At 43.4% G+C, this 17843-nt stretch overlaps 1 protein-coding gene across 1 annotated transcript in view; it reads left to right on the top strand.

Moving 5' to 3' along the window:
- Positions 1-17843, top strand: part of CFAP91 (cilia and flagella associated protein 91) — a 66307-nt gene that overhangs the window by 44345 nt on the left and 4119 nt on the right. Inside the window, exons 13-17 of the mRNA XM_075556366.1 lie at positions 115-261; positions 6280-6501; positions 8067-8215; positions 9869-9960; positions 16221-16370. Of these exons, the coding sequence (XP_075412481.1) occupies positions 115-261; positions 6280-6501; positions 8067-8215; positions 9869-9960; positions 16221-16369 (759 nt within the window). The 3' untranslated portion in view covers position 16370. The remainder of the gene's footprint in view (positions 1-114; positions 262-6279; positions 6502-8066; positions 8216-9868; positions 9961-16220; positions 16371-17843) is intronic.

Below are 17843 nucleotides of genomic sequence, written 5' to 3'. Positions count from 1 at the left end.
ACAAGGCAGGGCGACTGGCTGATTCTGGTGCCTCCCAGCCCTTGCGTGGGAGTGCTAGTGATGGCATAAGGGAGAGTTAATTTGCAAGTATCTCTCTGATTTGATGTAATGCAGATGTTTGAAGGGAAAGAAAAGCGATATGAACTGATCCAGGAGTTGCGCACCAGCCATGCTCTACAAGAAGATGACAGGCTGCTGAAGAAAGCTGAGAAGCAAGTGACCCTGGCCTTACAGCGACAGAGGAACCTGCATGAGCACAAGGTTCATCCCTTTTCTTGTTTCGTTTCCTTTCTTGGTGTTTTGTTTGCTTGTTTTAATTAATTTTATTTGTTTTTATTGTTGTTTTTTAAGAGTGCACGTAGGAGAACAGGTTCCCCAGGTGTAATTCACAGCTGTTCTCACCTTCCTTTTTTGAATTGTTTTCCTCTCGTTACCATAAACTTTCTGCCCTATAAGCTTCTAGCTAACCTCTCAAATTGCTGTTGTCAACTTGATACTATAGAAATCGTTCTTAAAAGAATATAATGGTCAAGGTTAATATTCTTCACTGGTTAACCTAACCATCCTCTCTTGGCTTTCATTATCTCACAAGCAACATGATAATAACAATAAATGACATGATAGAAAAAAAATGCCTCACAGCCTCACCACTCTAGCACAGTAAGCATTCTTAAACGATTCTGCCGCCCTTAACTGACTGCTTTGCTAAATCGTTATTTTACAAAGTTAAAACTAAAAATGTCAGGGTGCGAGGTAGTACCGGTGAAGAACACAGCTTTCCCCCAGATCCTGGATGCTTCCTCCCCCCAACTACCATGATCCGAATTCTACCTTGCAGGGCTGGATAGGACAGAGGCTGTACACTGGTGCATATGAGGGCTGGAGGCACAGGGAATCCAGGGTGGACGATACCTTCAGGACCAGGGGTGTGAGGGGCGATGCTGGGAAAGTGGAGGGTGAGTGGGTTGGAAAGGGGGAACTGATTACAAGGATCCACATGTGACCTCCTCCTTGGGAGAGGGACAGCAAAGAAGCGGGGGAAGGGAGACTCTGGATAGGGCAAGATAGGACAAAATAACGATGTATAAATTACCAAGGGCACATGAGGGAGGGGGGAATGGGAAAAAAGAGGACCTGATGCAAAGGGCTTAAGTGGAGAGCAAATGCTTTGAGAATGATTGGGGCAGGAATGTGCAGATGTGCTTTATACAATTGATGTATGTATATGTATGGATTGTGATAAGAGTTGTATGAGCCCCTAATAAAATGTTTTTTAAAAAAGAACACTTGTTATTCAGCTTTATGGATTTAAAAAATATATTTGATGGCTCTACTATATGTCAAGGACCCTTAATGGTGTATGGTAAGCATGGGGTCGACAATTCAAACTCTGAGGTGCCAAAACGAGCGAGGCTCTCTGGTCCTGTCAAGATTTACAGTTTGGGGAAACTCCAGAGGGCAGTTCTTATTCTGTCCTGTGGTTGCTGTCCTGTGGTCGACAAGGGTCTTTGTGGAATCTTTGTTGATTTATTTTGTCTACTACATTTAATCGCCATTTGTCTGTCAGTTTGTTGTACTGTGGTGGCTGTGTGTGGCTGTGATGCTGGAATCTTGGTCAGTGGTATTTCGAATGCCAGCAAGGTCCCCCAAAGTGAACCGGTTTCAGCAGAGCTTCCAGTCTGAAAACAGACTACTAAGAAGAAATAGGCTGTCCACTTGTGAAGAATTAGACAGTGGGAACCTCACAAATAGCAGTAGAACACTGTCTGATTTACAGCCAGCAGATGAGCCCCTCAGCGTGGAAAGCCCTCAAAATCGAAGTGAGGCAAAGCTGCCTTCTCAAAGGAGAGTTGACCAAACTGACTCGGGTGGAGCAAAGCCTTTGTGACCTTCATTAGCTGATGGGGCATAGCTGAAAGTGAGAAGAAAGAGCTGCAAACGTCTATTAGTAATTGGAACTTGGACTTATGAAATATGAATCTAGGAAAATGAGAAGTCATCCAGAATAAAATGGAATGCAAGGAGATCAAGATCGTAGGCGTTAGTGAACTGAAACAGACTGGTTTTAGCCATTTTGTATAAGGCAGTCATGTGGTTTACTGTGATGGAAATAACAGCTTCCAGATAAATGGCATTGGATTAATTGTCTGAAAGGACATATCAAGATCTATCTATCATATGCAAGTAAAATTTGGCTGAAAATCATCCAACAGTGATTGCAGCAGTACATTGACAGGGAGCTGTCAGAGTCAGGCTGGATTCAGAAAAGAACATGGAACAAGGGATATCATTGCTGATGTCAGATAGATTTTGGCTGAAAGCAGAGAATACCAGAAAGATGTTTACTTGTGTTTTATTGACTATGCCAAGTCATTAATTGTGTAAATCATAACAAACCAGGGATGACCTTGAGAAGAACGGGAATTCCAGAACACTTCATTGTGCTCACTCAGGACTTGCACACGGATCAAGCAGCTGCTGTGTGAACAGAACAAGGGAATACGGCATGGTTTAAAATCAGGAAACGTGTGAGTCAGGGTTGTATCCTCTCACATACATATTCAATCTGTATGCTGAGCAAATCAACAGAGAGCATAGATTGTATGATGAAGAATGTGTATCAGGACTTGACGAAAGCTTATTAACAACCTGCAATATGCAAATGACACAACCTTGCTTGCTGCAAGTGAGGAGAACTTGAAGCACTTACTGATGGACATCAAAGTTTGCAGCCATCAGTATGGATTACATTTCAATGTAAAGAAGATAAAAATCCCCACAATGGGACCAATAGGCGACATCATGATAAATAGAGAAAAGGTTAACATTGCCAAGGATTTCATCTTGCTTGGATCTGCAATCCCTGCTCGTGGAAGTGGCAGTCAAGAGGCAAACAACACACAGCACCACGAGGGCCAAAGACCTCTTCAGAGACTTGAAAAGCAGGGGGGTTACTTTGAGGACTAAGGTGTGCCTGACCCAACCCATGGTATTTTCCATTGCCACACAGGGATGTGAAAGTTGGGCATTGAATAAGGAAGACCAAAGAAAAATTGATCCATTTTGATTGTGGTGCTGGTGAAGAATATTGACAGTATCCTGGACTGCCCAAAGGAGAAGCAAATCCATCTAGGAAGAGGTACTGCCAGAGTGCTCTTTAGAGGCAAGGATGGCAAAACTTCGTACATACTTTGGACATGTTGTCAGGAGAGACCAGTCCTTGGAGAAGGGCATCATGCTTGGTCAAGAAGAGAGACTGCAAAAAAGAGGTAGACTCTCTACAAGATGGATTGACACACTGGGCTCCATCATAGTAACAATTGGGAGGATGGTGCAGGACAGGGCAGTGTTTAGTTTTGTTGTGCAGAGGGTCCCTATGGGTAGGAACCAACTCAATGGCACCTAACAACAACAACGTCTTGAAGTACACTGCTGTCTGTGACAGGATTATGTCTATCTGCATGCAAGAAATCCTTCAGTACAACTATTATTCAGTTATACACCAACCACTAAAGTTGGTGGTGAAGAAATTGAAAATTTTTACCATCATCTTCAGTTTGAAATTGATAAGATATATATGCAATGAGGAGATACGGATAATTATTGGTGATTGGGATATGAAAGTTGGGAACAGAAGGAAGGAACAGTAGTTGGAAAATATGGCATTGGTGATAGAAAACGAAGTTGAAGATAGCATAATTGAATTTAGCAAGACCGACGACTTCATCGCAAATACACCTTTAAAAAAAAAACAGGCACAAAGCAATACATGTTTTTTTCTCCAGATGGAATACACAGAAATTAAGTGGACTACATCTGTGTGAAGAGACAATAGAGAAGCTCAAGATCAGCAACTGAAATGAGACCAGGGGCCAACTATGGAACAGACCATCCATTGCTCTATGTAAGTTCAGGTTGAAGTTGAAGAAATGAAAGCAAGTCCCGGAGAACAAAAATGGGCCCTTGAATATATCCCACCATTTTGTTTGTTTGTTTTGTTTTGTTTTTTGAGAACAGCTCTAGAATTGACTCATTGAATACACATAACAAAAAACCTGATGAGGTGAGAGATGACATTAAGAAACTTATACATGAAGGAAGCAAAAGGCCATTAAAAAGACAGGCAAGAAACAAAAGATCAGCATGGATATCAGAAGAGATTCTGAAACTTGATCATAGAGTGGCTGGAACAAATGGAAGAATTAATGAAGTAAAAGAGATGAACAGAAAATGCCAAAGGATAGCTCAAGAAGACAAAGTATTATAATGAAATGTGGGGAAAAAAGGGAACACACTCAGCATATCTTAAACTGAAATAACTGAAGGGAAAATTTCAATCCTTTGGTTTCAATATTGAAAGATTCCATGAGGAAAATATTGAATGATGCAGGAAGCATCAATAGAAGATGGAAAGAATACAGAGTCCCTGTACCAAAAAGAACTAGTTGACATTCAACCATTTCAGGAGGCAGCAGATGATCAGGAACCAACGGTGCTGAAGGAAGAAATCCCAGGTGCACTGAAGACCTTAACCAAATTCAAGGCGCCAGGAATTAACAGAAGACCAATCAAAATATTTCAACATGCTGTGAAGCACTGAAAGCACTCACTTGTCTTTGCCCAGAAATCTGGATGACAGCTACCTGGTCAACTGACGAGAAAAGATCCTTATTTTTACCCATTCCAAAGAAAAGCAACCCAACAGAATGCTCAAATTATAGAACATTATCTTGATATCACATTCAAGGACACTTTTGCTGAAGATCATTAAACAATGATGCAGCAGAACATTAATGGGGAGCTGCCAGAAATTCAAGCCAGATTCAAAAGAGGATGTAGAACAAAAGATATGATTGTTGATATCAGATAGATCTTGACTGAGAGCAGAGAATACCAGAGAGAGGTTTATTGGTGTTTTATTGTTTTATTGACTATACAAAGTCATTTGACTGTGTGGATCAAAACAAACTACCAGTCTTAAGAATAATGGGAATTTCAGAACACTCAATTCTGTGAATGTGGAACCTGCACATTAATCAAAAGGTAATATAGATAAATTTCTAGGAGATTCTAAGTCCAATATTTAATAAAGACCTTCACCTTTACAAAGACATAAGCACTGTACAGTACAAAATTAAAAAGAAACAATTACACACCCATTCTGTGCAGTTACAAACGTGTTTTGTGAACCATTTTCCTAAATGGAGCTCTGGTGGCATAGTGGAGCATGCATTGCACTGCTAACCACACGGTCGGCAGCTGGAGACCACCAGCTGCTCTGTGGAAGAGAGATGAGGCTGTCGACTCCCATCAGAAGTTACAGTCTGTACAACCCACAGGGGCAGTTCTAGTCTGCCCTGTCATGTTGTTACAAATCAAACGTGACTCGATAGCCATGCGTTTGTTGGGTTTTTGTCTTGGATAACCCATCAGTATCTAAAGGAGTTTAGTTTCTCGTGTCTACATTTTCCCCTTATGAACTCTTGGGATAGGCCCAGTTTCGCGACTCTATTCCCAATACAAACTAAAGGCCTCTGCAAGTAAACTGGCTGACGTGGTCCCTTGGCCTCTGCTTTGTTGACGGGCTGAGAAGGCCCTTGCTCTGCCTCATGACCTTGGCACTGCTCCTCTACTCCGTCTCTTGATCTTGGCCTTGCCACCTCTGCCACTTCAGTCGGGGATCTCACGTAGGCACCACTGGCGACTCTTCTTTGTTGTTTTTCAATGAGTCTTCTCTGCTTCTGAGATGGCTTTCCTACACCCAGAGGACTAGTAAAACGGACCCATCTCCTCTCTTCGTGTTCCACACACCTTATTTGCACCCAGTCATTTGGCGAGCATTACAGAGACATGGGTGGAAGAGCCAAATTTAAGGAGTTTCATGTCCCCACACTATAATTTTATTAAATATTTCTCTGATTATTCTCTATCCCAGCAAGGTCTAAGATTTATGGCACAAATGTTACTTCCCACTATATCCCCAACACTGACAGTCGGATGAGGCAAACAGTAGTTGCAGAATAAACAGTTGATGGAGTGAATACATTAGTTACTGATACTTGCTACACTAGAATCTTCGGAAGTCCACGTTCCCTCTCCAAATGCAGGTCAACTTTCCAAAGACCTTAACCGGCTCCTATGTTTTGGAAGAAAGTAAACTTGAAATACACACACACACACGAAAATAAAATGGCTATTAAGGGTTCAGAGTAATCTAGCACTCCTCTTAATAATGACGGTTCCTAGTGGATTTTGCGTCCTTACACTGACTTGTTTTAGGTGCTACTGGTTGAAAATCATCTGGCGGGACTGGAAGGCAGGGCGTTGGCCGACATGTTCGACTTCCTGTCCAAAGAGCTGATCCGCCTGCAAGAAGAGAGGAGAATCCATGCCTTCGCCATGCTGGCGGAAAGGCAGAGGCGGATGCGGGAGGCGGAAGAGAGCGGGCGGCGCCAGGTGGAACAAAGACGGCTCCGCGAGGAGGACCAGATATTCAAGGAGGCAAGTGCCTAGTCGCTGTGCAGCCCCCACGCGCGGGTAGTGCTCCCCCAGAGGGGCGATACCGCCCCCGGTGGTGGGGGGGCGCTGGCGAGCTCCCTGAGGCGACGGAAGCAGATGCCCATGCTCTCTCCCCTGGTTTACAGGTTAGAGTACAAAAGTGTTTCATTGACAGGCAGCTCGGAGTAATTTTCTCTCTGAAAAAGGCGTGGGAACCTAGGAGGCAGAACCAACTCGGCTGCACCAACAGCAGCACATGCTTTACACAGTAGGCATTCAGCTACCATATTTTGTTTGATTTGTTGATACTGTGTGGAATTGGTCCTTGGGACCCTTCCAGAGGGAAGGCTTAGGGGTCCAGAGTTACAGAGAGGTACTCTACAGGTGGAAACACAGACGCACATCCGTGGAACCCTGCAGCAGGGCCAAGCAATACTGCATTGCCACCAAGTCCCCGTGTTTTCTCCAATATACTGAAATAGATAGCCTCGTAGAAAAGGGTCCCAGCGCTGAGGAATTGGCCATTCGTTGAGGGGACAGACACATACAAAATTAAGTTTGCTGCCCTGGATGCTATGGCACTTGCTTTCTCTCTCCCCGTAAGCAGGCAAAACTCATGTACGGTTTCACGCTTCAGGAGCACAGCTATAAAGATAAGCCACGAAGTGTTTCCCATGGTAGTCATGAAGGAGGACAGGGCCTCTGGTTAGGAAGCTGCCACAGGGACCTTCTGGGATATCAGCAATGGTGACTGGAGTGTCGACCTTACATTTATCCAATACACTTTCCAGTTTGGGGCACTAAAGTTTTCGTTATGTGTATTCTATGTCACAACTTAAAGAAAACATTATAAAAATCAGATCAGACCAGGGAAGATGTGATACTTAGATGAATTAATCAGAGACCCAGGACCCTTCTGGCTTTCTGCTCTTCCATCCCTGAGGCATGCAATAGATATGCTAGGCAAAGTCAACTGAGGATTTTGGTTTTGATTTTTGCTGAGAGACCAACAGAGAACGAGTTCTTTCCCTTTAAGAATCCTATCTGCGCATGTCATCTGCTGGCCAGAATTTAGGCCTATAGCCATGTGTGGCTCCCAAGGATACTAAGAAATGTCGGCTTTATGCTGGGCTAACTTCCTGGGCTTCTACCCTTATTTCTGAAGAAAACAGGAAAGGGGCTACTGGAAGACACTTTGTAATCTCTGGCTCAGCTAGTTTAATCAAGTCCCACTGGTGATAAGGACAGAGTCAGCATCTAAACCAGGCATACTTTTCCCAGGGGTCTTTGTCCAATGATGCATTGCCCACCTCTGCGTAGGACCACAATTCTAAAATGGACCAGATGTGTTTGGTTGGTTGTGTGTTTTGGGGGGGGTGTGCACAGAATGAGTAGGTAGGTGGATTAGAATCAGATTGACTGGATGGGAAAGAAAAGGAAAATTGACGGAAGGGTTTATTAACTAATTAAATGGATGTGCCAAGAAAAGTCAACTAATGTGTATTTTTCCAGTCTTGTGTTCAGTAGCATTCCTGTTCTTGGTAAGTGAGGTATTTTGCTTTCTGTAGGTGATTAAAATCCACCATAGTACCATCACCTCCTACCTGGAAGACATAATACTGAGTACCGAAGAAAATACTGCAGATGAACAAGCGAGGGCAGAAATTGAGAAGATGGCTCAGGAGATCAATGACATCGCTTATGAAATGGAAAGCCAGTATGTACCAAAAAAACAGAGAGTAAATAAGACCCGCTCCATGTGCTGTTATATATTTGTATTTTTCTAGGAGCTTGTGTTAGTCTGGGTAGACTAGAGAAACAAATCCATAGACACACTCATATGTATAGAAAAGAGCTTTATATACAAGAGCAGTTGAATATTGGGGGGAAAAATCCCAGCCCAGTCCAAGCCCATAACTCTGATATGTCCAATACCAATCTATAAATTCCTCTTCAGACTCATGAAACACATGTAATGACGCTGAATGCAGGAAGATCACAGACCAGTGGGTAAAAAGTCTTTGGATTCAGTGGTGTTGTAAGCATCTCAGCACTGGCAGGGGTCTCTATGTGGCTTCTCTGGCTTCAGAGGTCTGGTTGTACCAGGTGGGTCCATGTGGCTTCTCCAGCTCAGGGCACTAGGTAGTTCCATGTGTCTTGTCAGCTGCAATGTCCCCCAGGGAATGAGCAGAGAGAGAGATTGTTTCCCACCTCTGAGGAGGAAATCTCGGAGTTACCAGAATTCTAAAGAGAAGGCCATGCCCACACAGAGGCCTCATTGGCTATGACCTTATTGACAGACTAGACTCCACCCATTTACTCATAATCCTTTCAAATTGACACCAGATTATATAACTACCACATAGCTTAAGATCCCAACCCCAAAGAGAAACAAACAGATAGTGCGTGCTTCATTGTCCATTCTTGTATTAGAACAATGCCTTAGAAGCCAACACATATGTTAAGAGCACTGGGAATTGAATTCTCAGTAATCCTCTGGAATCTGGATTATTTCATATTACATACTCTTAGAACAGTCCAAAGCATAAAGGCAATGTGGACGAGTATGAGCTACATGGTTTGGAATTTAGCTAGCATTTCAGAACTCCCTACCCCGTGTTCTTTTTAAATTTCTTTTAAATATAGTTTTATTGGCATATAACCCACATATCATATAATTCACTCATTCAATCATATCAAGAAGATATGTACAGTCATTACTACACTTTTAGAACGTTTTCTCTTTCTTTGCCGCCCTGATTAAATCACCTTTATAATGAGTTGTGTGATCACATTCCGTTTTAGTGCTCCCTCCACCTCCCACCCTCATTATTTACTCCCCCACTCCCCTCCCCCTCCCCATCTCCCCCTACCCCTACATCCCCACCAAACCTCGCATCAGTTCTTATCTCTATGCATCCACTCCTTCTGTGCTTTGCAAACTGGCAAACCCACCAAACAATAAAGAACAAAATGAAATAACGTGGCCTGGATAAAACAATAGTAAATAAAGATGAAAATATAAACTAGTAAAAGAGAAAAGCCATGGAAGAAAGTTGTGCAAGAGCTCCTTGCCCCCGGAACAGCTGCCCTGCGTTCCTTCGCTTCCGAGGATAAGCCCATGTAGCATGGATCGTATCGCTCACGTTCCGTCCCTGATGTGCAGCATAATCACAAGCCGAGATCACAATGAGATGTCCACCGATGCCACCACGCTCACCTGTAGTGTTCCCCGTCACTCAATCAAAGAAAAGGATATGGAGGCTTTTGAGCATGGAATTCCATACAAAAGCAAGGAGAGTTGACGTATACTTGTAAATTGGCAGCTCAAGTTAGACTCAAAAGAAATGCATTGTTTTGTTTTTTTCAGTCGAATGCAGAATCAGTCAGAGGAAATTGTTGCTGAATTGGTGTATAGCTTCCTGATCCCAGAGGTGCAGAAGGACTCTGTCAAAGAAAAAGGTAAGCCAGTGCAAATGCTTTATTTTAGGCTTAATTTTTCAAAATATCTCAGAAATGTATAACTGTGCAGAGCTATGGGAGCAGTTCTAAAGAAGACTCGTGGAGTTTTCTTATGTCCATGCGGGTTTCCAGGTCTCCTTCCCGGTGGGAGCCCCAATGGAATCACTTGACTCCAGATGTGAAGGTAGACCCCAGCTCTAATAAGCTTCACAGAACATCGGGTTCCGAGCCTCACTGGAGAGAAAGCTTATTGGTACCAAGTCCCAGAAAAGAAATCGGATTGATTGTCTCTTATGTAAAGCACACTTTGAGAGGCTCTTCAAGCAATAGCAACCCGTTAGAGGCAGGGTGAGTTCACCTTGTGTGTTGGGATGCCTAGAGATTCCACGCTGCTGTTCTGCCCGTGCCACCGTCTCTGGGTCAGCTGAGAGTATATCTGGCTATCACTCACACATTCACTCACACACTCACTCACTCAAACACTCACACACACAGTTACGCACTCACACACACACTCTCTGACATACTCACTCACACTCACACACATTCACTCACTCACACTCACAAACACACTCGCCACACACACTCAGTCTCACACATACACTCACTAACACAGGAATTCACTCACTCACCACTCACACACACTCACACACACACTCACACACACAATTACATACTCACACACAGTCACACATACTCACTCTCTGACACAGTCACTCACACTCACAAACACACTCAGCCTCACACATACACTCACTCACTAACACACGCAAATTCACTCACCACTTACACACTCACACACTCACACTCAGTCACTAACACATTCACACTCTCACTCACTTGCATTCACTCACACACTCCCTCACTCACACACACATGTTCACCCACACTCATGCAAATTCACTCACTCACCACTCACACACTCACTCTCGCACTCACACACTCACTCTCACATACTCACTCTCACCCACACTCACTCTCACACACTCATTCACACTCTCAGTCACTCACACACTCACACACTCACTCTCACACACTCATTCACACTCTCAGTCACTCACACACACTCACTCACTCACTCACACACTCACTCACTGCTGTGGAATCAAGTGCGACTCAGAGCCACTCTGTAAGACACTGTAAAGCTGCCCCGTGGGAGTGTGAGACTAATTCTTTATGAAAGTAGAAATCCTCGAACTGCTTCCCAGTCTCTGTGTGCCTAGTTTCCTTGTATGAAAATGGTGATACAAACAATACCCTGAAATGTGCATGTGCTTGAAGGTAGAGTAGCTACAGGGAATGAAATAAATGATAATATAATGGGCTGAATAGAAGATTTCAAAGGTCAGCTGGAGGAGAGAAAGTAAAGTATTATAATGAAATGTGAAAAGACTTGGAATTAGAAATCCAAAAGGGAAGGAAACACCCGGCGGGGAGAATCAAGCCTTGGGTTGAACTATTTAAGGATCTATGGGCAAGATATTGGAAGATGCAGGAAGCATCAAGGGAAGATGGAAGGAATACACATAGTCACTCTACCAAAAAGAACTGGTCAACATCCAGCCATTTCAGGAGGAAACATATGATCAAGAACTGATGGTCTTGGAAGAAGTCCAAACTTCACTGGAATTTGCTAAAAAACAAGACTACAGGACTTGATGAAATGTGAATTGAGAATGTTTCAACCCGTAGATGCAATACTGGGAGCATTCATGAATCTATGCCACGAAATTTGGAAGACAACTACTGGCCAACTGAATGGAAGAGATCCAAATGTGTACCCTCTCCAAAGAAAGGCAATTCAACAGAATATGGAAATTATCAAACAGTATAATCAATAGCACGTGTACATAAAGTTTGCCTAAAGATAATTAAAAAATGGTTACAGCAATATATTGACAGGGAGCTTCCAGAAGGTCAAGCTGGACTCTGAAGAGGATCTAGAACACAGGAATACCATTGCGGAAGCCAGATGGATCTTACAGCTCAATGAAAAGGAGACCCAAGTCCTCATGACTTGACCAAGACGTAACATCATGGCAAGTGGAGCAAAGATTGAAGTTGTTGAGGATTTAGTCTTGCTTGGATCCACAATCAATGTTCATGGAAGCAGCAGTCGGATAAAATGACATTTTGCATTGGGTAAATCTGCTGCACAAGACCTCTTTAGAGTCTGGCAAAGCAAGGATGTTACTTTGAGCACTAAGACGGATGTGTTCAGGTAGACTAGAGAAACCAATCCATAGAAACTCATTTGTGTATAAGAAAGAACTTCATATACAAGAGCAACTGAATATTGAGAAAACATCCCAACCCAGCTCAGATCAAGTCCATAAGTCCGACATTGGCCCATATGTCCAATACCAATCTATAAAGTCCTCTTCAGATTTATAAACACATGCAATGACGCTGAATGCAGGACGATCACAGGCCAGTGGGTAGAAAGTCTTTGGATTCAGTGGTGTTGTAAGCATCTCAGCGCTGGCAGGGGTCTCTATGCAGCTTCTCTGGCTTCAGAGGTCTGGTTGCATCAGGGTAGATCTTGTGGCTTCTCCTCAGGGATGTCTCATAGGGAGACAGCCTTGTGTCTTCTCAGTAGAGAGTCTCCAAGGGAGTGAAGAGAGAGAGAAAATGTCTCCCATCTCCAAGGAGGAAAATTGAGGAGTTCCCAGAATTCTCAGGACAAGGCCATGCTCACACAGAGGCCTCACTGGCTATGATCCAATTGACGGACTAGACTCCACCCCTTCACTCTTAATCCTCTCAAGTCCCAAACTGACACCAGATTATGTAACTACCACAATGGTCCTGACCCAAGCCCTGGTATTTTCAAATGCCTCATATGCATGGGAAAGTTGGGCGTTAAATAAGGCCAAAGCAGAATTGCCACATTTGAAGTGTGGTGCCGGTGAGGAATATTGAAAGTACCATGCACTGCCCAAAGAACAAACAAACCTGTCTCCGAAGAAGTGCAGCCAGAAATGCTCCTTAGAAGTGAAGGTGGCAAAACTTGGTCTCACGTACTTTGCACATGTTATCAGGGAGACCATTCCCTGGAGAAGGACCTCGTGCTTGGAAAAGTAGAGGGGCAGCAAGCAGAGGCAGGCCCTTGAACTGACTTGATGGCACCTAATGACAACCAGAAGCCAGATGGATCTTGGCTGAAAACAGAATACCAGAGAGATAAGTTTTATTGACTGTAAAGGCATTCGACTGTGTGGATCATAACAACAAAATATGGATATCAGTTTGAAGAGCGAGAATTCCAGAATACTTAGTTATTCTCATGAGGACCTTGATCCTACCCCAGCAGGCAGTTGTTTAAACAGAACAGAGGTACAGAATGGTTTAAAATCAGGAAAAGGGGGCGTCAAAATTGTATCCTCTCATCAGACTTGCTCAAGCCGTATGAGGATGAGCAAATAACTTGAGGAAGGGACTATATGGAGAAGTAGACGGCAGGAGGCTCAGAGGAAGACTTGACCTGCTTTATGCGCGCCGAACGCGAAGAAGACCTGAAGCACTGACTGAAGACTCTCAAAGAATACAGCCTTCCGTACAGCTCAGACTTCACCTTAAAGAAAACAAAAATCCTCGCAAGTGGATGAATAAGCAACATCATGATAAACTGAAAAAATATTGAGGTTTCAAGAGTTTAGTTTTTTTCTGATCCACAATTAACAACCATAGAAGTTGTCGTTGCTGTTGTTGGGTGCCATTGAATCAGTTCCAGCTCATAGTGACCCTGTGCACAACAGAACAAAACACTGCCTGCACCATCCTCACATCTGTTCCTATGTCTGGCCATCGATGCAGCCGCTGTGTCAGTCCGCCTCATCAAAATTCCTGTCTTACGATGCCCCTCTACTTTACCAAGCACGGTGTCCTTCTCCAGGGAATGGTCTCTTCTGATAACAGTGCTCAAAGCATGTAAGACACAGTCGTGCCATCTTTGCCTCAAAGGAGCTTTCTAGCTGTACTTCCTCCAAGACAGACTCGTTTGTTCTTTTGGCATCCCATGCTACTTTTGACGTTCTTCACCAGCACCTTAATACAAATGCATCAATTCTTCTTCTAATGTCCAGCTTTCACAATAATATGACGCAATTGAAAGTGCCCTGACTTGGTTTGAAAATAACCATGGCTTGTACCAAGCCTTAGTCCTCAACTCAATGTAAAGGAAAACCAGAATTCTTACTACTGGACCAGTAGGTAACATCATGACAAAGGACGCAGAGATCGAAGCTGTCACACATTTCCTCTTGTCTGAATCCACAAGCAATGCTCATGGAAGCAGTAGTCAAGAGAACCCCGGAAGTAGCAACCAGTAAATCAAATGACAAAGTGTTGAATCGGGAAATCTGCTCCAAAAGAGCTCTAAAGTGTTAAGAAGCAAAGAAGCCACTTTGAGGACTAAAGAGTGCTTGTACCAAGCCATCGCATTTTTGCCACTTCCTATGCAAGTGACAGCTGAGCAGTGACTGAGGGAAACTGGAGATGAATTAGGTGCATTTGAATTACGGTAGCAAAAAGGGATTCTGAATATACCCCGGACTTCCAGAAGAACAAACAAATCTATCTTAGGAGAAATGCAGCCAGAGTGTGCCTTAGAAGCAAGGATGATGAAACTTTGCCTCAGGTGTTTTGAGTATGTTATTAGGAGGGATTCGTTCCTGGAGGAGGACACCACACCTGGTAACGTAGAGGGGCAATGAAGAAGAAGAGGAAGACCCACCTGAGATTGGTGGACACAGTGTCTATCGTCATCATCATCTCACTATAACTCTTCTCCAAGGGCTTCCAGAAACCCAAACATACTGCCATCAAATCAACTCTGATTTATGATGCCATAAAGCAGTGGTTCTCAACCTTCCTAAGGCCACGACCCTTTAATACAGTTTCTCAAGTTGTGGTGACCCCAATCATAAAATTATTTTCGTTGCTACTTCATAACTGTCATTTTGCTGCTGTTATGAATCGGGCGACCCTTCTGAAAAGGTCATTCTACCCCCAAAGGGGTCACAACCCAACAGGTTAAAAACAGCTGCTCTAAAGGGTAGGTAGGGCTTTGAGACTGTAAAATTATTAGCCCAATGCCTAGCCCACAGCACTACCAGGACTCCAAGAACTTAGATGCTTAGTGCTGTCTATAGTTTGGACACTTAAAAAGAAAGGGATTAGGAAGTAAGAAACACGGTCTCTGCCGCTAAGTCGCTATCATCTTCGTTGACAACAGAACTTACATTGTGTAGAGCGCTTCAGTCCTGAATAGTTGGGAAACCTCTAGTGAGGTCAATGTGGACTGGTCTTGGAAGACGTGGGCTTGGCAGGCATTCCGGGAGTAGGAACAGAGGCACCTGACCCAGATAACGAGAACAGGGGTAGCAAGAAGAAATTATTTGGGGTTTGTTTTACCTTAGAATATATTTTTATAAGACAGAGGGCACATGATTTTTAATGGGGGCTCTCACAGCTCTTATCACAATCCATACACATATCCATTGTGTCAAACGCTCTGTACGCATGCTGTCATCATCTTTTCCAAACATTTTCTTTCTACTTGAGCCCCTGGCATCAGCTCCTCATTTTTTCTCTCCCTTACCTGCCCTCTCTTCCATGCCCCTTAATAATTTATAAATGATTCTTTTTTTTCATGTCTTACTACTACCACTGTCTCATTTCACCCACTTTTCTGCTGTCCATCCCCCTGGGAGGAGGGGCATACATTGATAATTGTAATAGGTTCCCCTTTAGTACCCCCCCCCTTACCTTCCTACTATCACTGTTCCCCTTATTGGTCCTGAGGGGTTTATCTGTTCTGGATGCCCTGTGTTATGAGTTCTTATATGCACCAGTAGACATGTTCTGGTCTAGCCAGATTTTTAAGATAGAATTGGGGCCATGGTAGTTGGGGGTGAAGCACTAAAGAACAAGAGGAACGTTGTGTGTTTCATCGGTGCTATGCTGCACCCTGACTGGCTCTTCTCTTCCTTGTGGCCCTTCTGACAGGGGATAGCCAATGGACTACTGATGGGCTTTGAGTCTCTACTCTGCCCTCCTCCTCATTCCCATTGATAGGAATTTTGCTTGTTTTGTGTTGGGTCTTTGAGAGAGCAGATGATTTTTACGTAACCCCATCAACCCAAGTGAGAGAATGTGTTTTGCAGACCACCGCTTGTATCACTATTCGCTTAAACACTTTGGGGAACAGCCTCATGGGAGCCTGCAGAGTAAACATATTTCTGTCACCTTTGGTACAGTGAGGAATGCACAGCGGAAGCACATTCTTGCCGCCCATGAGGTCATCCATGAATACACGGAAGCCATGCTCAAAAAGAACGCTGCCAAGGAAGAGCCTGCGGAAAACTCCGCACCTGAAGAGGAAGCGCCGCAGGAGTACTTCAGCTAAGGTCGGTTTGAATTCTCATCTGCAATTGTATCGCAATGAAAGCAATACGGAGAGGAAGAGAAGCAAGATCGCTCCATTTGGCGCTATGCTGACACTGATCACACTATGAAAAGATGATCTATTGGGCAGAAAACTGAAGCATTGCTATTCAGACTGGTAGATTTTGGCTTGTTTCTAGAGTTTGTTGCTGAAATTGCTGAGAATAGAGTTTGGCAGGAGAATTCTTATCATTCAGAAAACGGGTCTCTATTTTGATGGTTTCTTTTAACAGGTGGTTATGTGTCATAACAAGTAAAGCTAGAGTGCTCATCTGTGTTCTAAGAACTTAGGGAAGCAGACAATGTAAGCCCAAAAGTCGTGCATGATTTTGTACCCTATTGGCCAGTATTTGGGTACGATTTTTGCATCAATGTTCGTTAGGGATGTTTGTCTGTAGTGACCAATTCTTGTGGGATCCTTGCCCGCTTTAGGTATCAAAGTCATAGAAAGAGTTTGGGAGTTTTCTGTCTTTTTCCATGTTCTGGAAGACTGTAACTCTTGATGCGGGTAGAAAACCTTGTCTTTCCCCTTCGGAGCAGCTGGTGTTTTCAAACCCTGGCCTTGTGGTTAGCTGCCCAAAGATAACCCACAATGCCACAGGGTTCCCACCATAGACAAGTAATGTATAATTTTATAATTCCAATTATGATTTAGGCGGAAATTCTACGTCATCCTCTTGCTGCAAATAGTAGATAAGATAATGGATGCATCTTACATGGCATACATTTAAAGATATTGGAGCGCTCTGGAAGCAGAGGATGTGAACAAAAATTATAGTAAGGATCAAGTTCTTTCCACATGAGCTGTTATTGCCGGTCACTTTACTAGAGGAAACATAAAAATCAGTAGACCTATTTTGATTGTTTAACTTTCTACTTTTAATTGTAGCTTAAGTGAAAGTTAACAGAGAAAATTCGTTTCCAACTATAATTTGTGCACATTTTGTTTCACGACATTAGTTACAATCTCCTCAATGTAGCAACATTCTCCCCACCTTATTTTTCTGGGCTTCTCCTTCCATTTGTCCTTCTTCCTTACCTCTTCCTACCTCCCGAGCTTTGTGTTTTGGGCAAAATCTGTCCTTTTGTTCTCATTTTGCTGATTGTACTGAGGAGTACATCCATCCCTAATGTTCTGGTTCACTTGATAGACCTGGCTCTCAGCGTCTCTGCGGCCTATCGTGATGGATTGGAATCTAGAGAAATGCCAAGCATAAGGTAAATTTTCCCCTCAGAATGTGAGCTTTAGGTTCTTGGTAGACGCGCCCTTTTTTGGTTGAGAAATGATTTTCTCTATTATCCATTGAACCACTAGTGTCAATGGCAAACCTATTTCCGTGGGCTTAATCCAGGTCAGCTCTATAATTTTTTTCTGTCAGAAACAGAAAAGGAATATACAGACTTGACCAACTACACTGAACGTTGATGGTTCATCA

This window comes from Tenrec ecaudatus, chromosome 8 (assembly GCF_050624435.1).
Source record: "Tenrec ecaudatus isolate mTenEca1 chromosome 8, mTenEca1.hap1, whole genome shotgun sequence".
Taxonomy (NCBI): Eukaryota; Metazoa; Chordata; class Mammalia; order Afrosoricida; family Tenrecidae; genus Tenrec; species Tenrec ecaudatus.
Note: the sequence above shows the minus strand (reverse complement) of the source record. Positions and strands in the feature narration are given on the sequence as shown.